This window comes from Apis dorsata, unplaced genomic scaffold (genome assembly GCF_000469605.1).
Source record: "Apis dorsata unplaced genomic scaffold, Apis dorsata 1.3 scaffold_1092, whole genome shotgun sequence".
Lineage (NCBI taxonomy): Eukaryota > Metazoa > Arthropoda > Insecta > Hymenoptera > Apidae > Apis > Apis dorsata.
In genome coordinates, this window is record NW_006264190.1 from 9494 (window position 1) to 13602 (window position 4109).

At 19.5% G+C, this 4109-nt stretch overlaps 1 protein-coding gene across 2 annotated transcripts in view; it reads left to right on the forward strand.

Annotated features, from left to right (window-relative positions):
- The window catches only part of LOC102679473 (KICSTOR complex protein SZT2-like), an 11882-nt gene that overhangs the window by 3704 nt on the left and 4069 nt on the right, over positions 1-4109 (forward strand). For both annotated transcript variants that reach the window (XM_006624658.2, XM_006624659.2), the window contains exons 3-4: positions 1402-1651; positions 2232-2972. In XM_006624658.2, coding sequence (XP_006624721.1) covers positions 1402-1651; positions 2232-2972 — 991 coding nt within the window. The remainder of the gene's footprint in view (positions 1-1401; positions 1652-2231; positions 2973-4109) is intronic.

The following is a 4109-nucleotide window of genomic DNA, read 5'->3' on the forward strand; positions in this document are numbered from 1 at the left end:
ATAAAAATAAGTAAAAAGAAAAAAAAAATAAATGTAAAATTTTTCGTTTAAAATTTCAGTTTCAGTTAAAAAATTAAATTTAATTAAAATACTATAAATACTTGTTAAATACAGAGAAAATTTAATCAATTGTCGATTAAATAAAATGAATTACTTATTTAAAAAAATTATTTTATATAAAGTTAATTGTATTTCTTTAATTAAAATATCTTAAAAGATATTTTAAAAAATGTTATATATATACATATTATGTATTATGTATATTTATTAAAATAATTAAAAAGCATAAAATTTTCTCTTTTCAAATTCTTATTTTTAAAAAATTCGAAATTAAGAAAAACTAATGATATATTCATGTTATTGAATTGTTATATATGTCGAATTTTTAAATTTTATTTTCATTAAAATTAATCTTAAAATAAAAATATTTTATTCTATATTTCTATATCATTCTATATTATTCTATATTTTTTTATTTATATTTGCATTTTAAAAAGTTTTTCTAGCAATGTATTAAATTCTCTTTATTTCAATATATTAAAAAAATTATGAAAATTTTCCTATAATTGATTAATTTTCAAATTTTTCGCAAACTTTTACAAAAACAAAATCTTTTTTTTTGTAAGTTAATTTTAGATTTGTTTTTCTATCCATTAGTTATAAATTTTAATTGAAACTTGTGAAAATTTCAATAATAGAATTTATTTTGTTTTATAGATATTAAAGTGTACCACTAAGATTTTATTTAACTTTTTACTTTGTTATTATTTGTTTTAAAATTCGAAATTTTCTTTTCTTATGATTTTTAGAGATACTATTATTGTTTGTATATCAATGATTGTTGGAAATAGAGATTTTTATAATAATTGATTATCAGATATATTGATGCTGTACAAGAATTTAGTATTAAAAATTCATTTGATGTTATTGCACTTATTGATGACACATTTTTGGCTTTATCATGTCTTCTTATGATTTTTAAACTTTTTTTGTTTTCATTTGTTTTTTTTCTTTTGAGTGAGATATTTTTCTATTTATTAAATTCAATTACGAATATCTATACTTTTCAATAAGTGATATGCAATTCAGTATTAAAATATACATGATTTATTTATTAATTAAAACTCAACTAAAAGACATATAAAAGATTAGCAGATAATCTATATTTATATTTTTAACAAAGAATAAAACGAGATTGAACATATGTTTAAATTAAAAATATATTTTTTATTAATTTTTATTCTGTTTAATTATATAATTTTAAAAGTTTTTTTTATAAATATTTATTATTAATTATAAATGTTATGATTTTTTTTAATTTATATTTTTTTTAATTCATACTTTTTTAGAATACTAGAAACATGTTAATTATTTATAAAAAGGAAAAATATTTTGTTATAGCTCCTTATGAATTCTTACATGATATCACATGTTTATCGAAAAAACCGTTAAAATCGCAATATCGACAAGGCGTTGTTAATCGGTTTTGGGCAACTTTAACATCTCTAACAGAAGGTGACAGTATGCTTGCACACTTTAGCTGGTTTCCAGAATTTGGATGGACGTGGTATAGTGTACCAGATACTATTAGAAGCGGCATGCCAGTTTTTTATCTATCAGCTTATCCTTCACCTAGTACAGTGCAACTTAGGTATATTTTCAAATAAATCATAATTGATTATATTAAAATTATTTTTTTGAATGCATGAAATCAAATTAAATTTTTATCATTTTTTTATTTTTTATATACGATTTTGATTGAAAATATTTTTAACAATAAGATAATAGAATAAGATATATAATATTTAAATATATCATAGTTAAAATTTTAACTTTATCTGTCATATCATTTTGAAATTATATTTTAAGAGATAAATAATATTGAAATTTTAAAGATTAATTTCATCCTTTTGAAATGATATTTCATATTTTATTAATAAAAAAATTGTTGTATATATAATTATTTTATATATAATTCATTATGATCTATATATATATTTTCGCAATGTTTTTATATAATTTATATAAATAGAATTATTATTAAGTTATGTTATTATTGATTTGATAACATAACTTATTAATTGAACTCGCGTATAGTATATGAAGATTTTTGTAACTGATTGTATATGTATCAAAAGTTTTATTTCGATATTATTAAATCATTATGTGATTTAATAAATGAAAAAAATTAAATTTATTTATAAAATTTTTATATTTATATTTATTTTCAGTGATGCTGCGTGTCCACAATTTGGACAAATTTGGCAACCTGTAGTGTCTTTGAATCCTTTACAATGGGCTCGATGGATGCATACACAAAGAGTAACATTGATTTTATCACATGATAGACCACTGCCAAGACATTTACATCAAGCAAATCAAAGTGGTCGTTTTCAATGTGTTCAAAGTCGTCAAGCCGCTGCTGTTCTTTATGCTATGTTAAAAAATTGGGCAACTTTCGTTCTTGTTGAAAATCATACATACGTACAATTTATTTATCGAGAAGCTGATAAACCTCCAGTTTCGTTCTCATTAATTCGTATTAATTGCAAAGCACTTTGTGTAATTCTTAACATTGCATTTGCAGCTGGAACAGAAGGAGTTGTTCGACACAATGTTGTTGTTGATCTTTTAGATAGATTATCTAAACTTACTTTACCAAATAGACCTACAGAACAAAAAGAAACACCATCTTGTACTATAATTCATAAGTCTTTAGAAAAAATTTTAATTAGATATGAACGAATGCCAACGGATTTGAATTCAATTATATTTCCCGATGGGATTCAAACTATATCGAATAGACTTACGCCAATGTTAGGTGGTATTTTGACAACTAGTTTGTCTAGATATTTGTACCATAATCGGTGGATTTGGCATGTAAAACGACCTTTCGTACAAACTATTCCTGGAATTATATTACCGAGATTAAATATAACTGCAATCGCAAGAATTCTTTCTACAATTACAAAGTAAGTATTTTTATTAATATTTCGTTATATTTATACTTTTCAATTTTTAAAAAAAATGCAATTATCAATTTTGATAAAATTTTTGGAGAAAATATTTTCAAAAAGAACATTTGAACATTTTTTTTATCAATAATATAAAGCAAGAATATAATTTACAATTGAACACTTGCAAGTTAATTGTGACTTGTATTCCTTATTTTTTCATATGTTTCATTATAATCTAAAAAACATTCGATTATTATTCAAGTCTTGTTATCAATAAATTAATCATCATTAAATACATATATATACCTTTGGTATAGGAAAAAGCATAATATATGTATATATAGTGATTACTAATATTTATATAGAACTTTTGATGGAAGAATAAAACAAGTACGAGTGAAAAAATATATAATATGACTATTTGAGAACAAAGAAGAATTAACTGACTCGCGATTCAGATTTAATTTACGAAGAAGAAATTAGTATACTTAATCTAGGAAATGATTATTTGAATAAAAAATAAATTTTATTTAAATTAAAAAAAATTGATTTTTTATTAAACAAATTTTTAATAAACAAATTATTATTTAATATTTCCTAAAGATTAATGATGCTATCCTAATGATTATTATGAGATAGCTTTTTATTAATGTATATACTAAAACTTTATATTATTTATATATTATGTATTTAAAAAAATTAAACATATTTAAAGTATTATAAAAATATATAAACATATATATTTACAAGAAAATTAAACTAATTAAAGTTAAATATAATAAATTTTTAGAAAAAAAATTTTTTTTTTAAATTTTATCTTATTTTATGAATATGAATATGAATCATTATAGGAATATATAGAAATATATAGAAAGCAATTATATTTTGATTGATAAGGATTTTTTGAAGTGACAATTGCCAATTTTTATGAATTTTTTTTTATGAAATTTAATTTATATTTTTTTTATTAGTAATTATTAAAAAAATGAAAATCTTGAAAACTTATTAGTAATTTGTTAAAAAAGTAAAAATCTTAAAAACTCTTTTAAATCTAATTAAATATATAAAGAAATAAATTATATTTTTATAAAAATTTAATAATTATTTGAAAAAATTTGTAATCTTTAAATGATATGTTACAAATTTATAAAA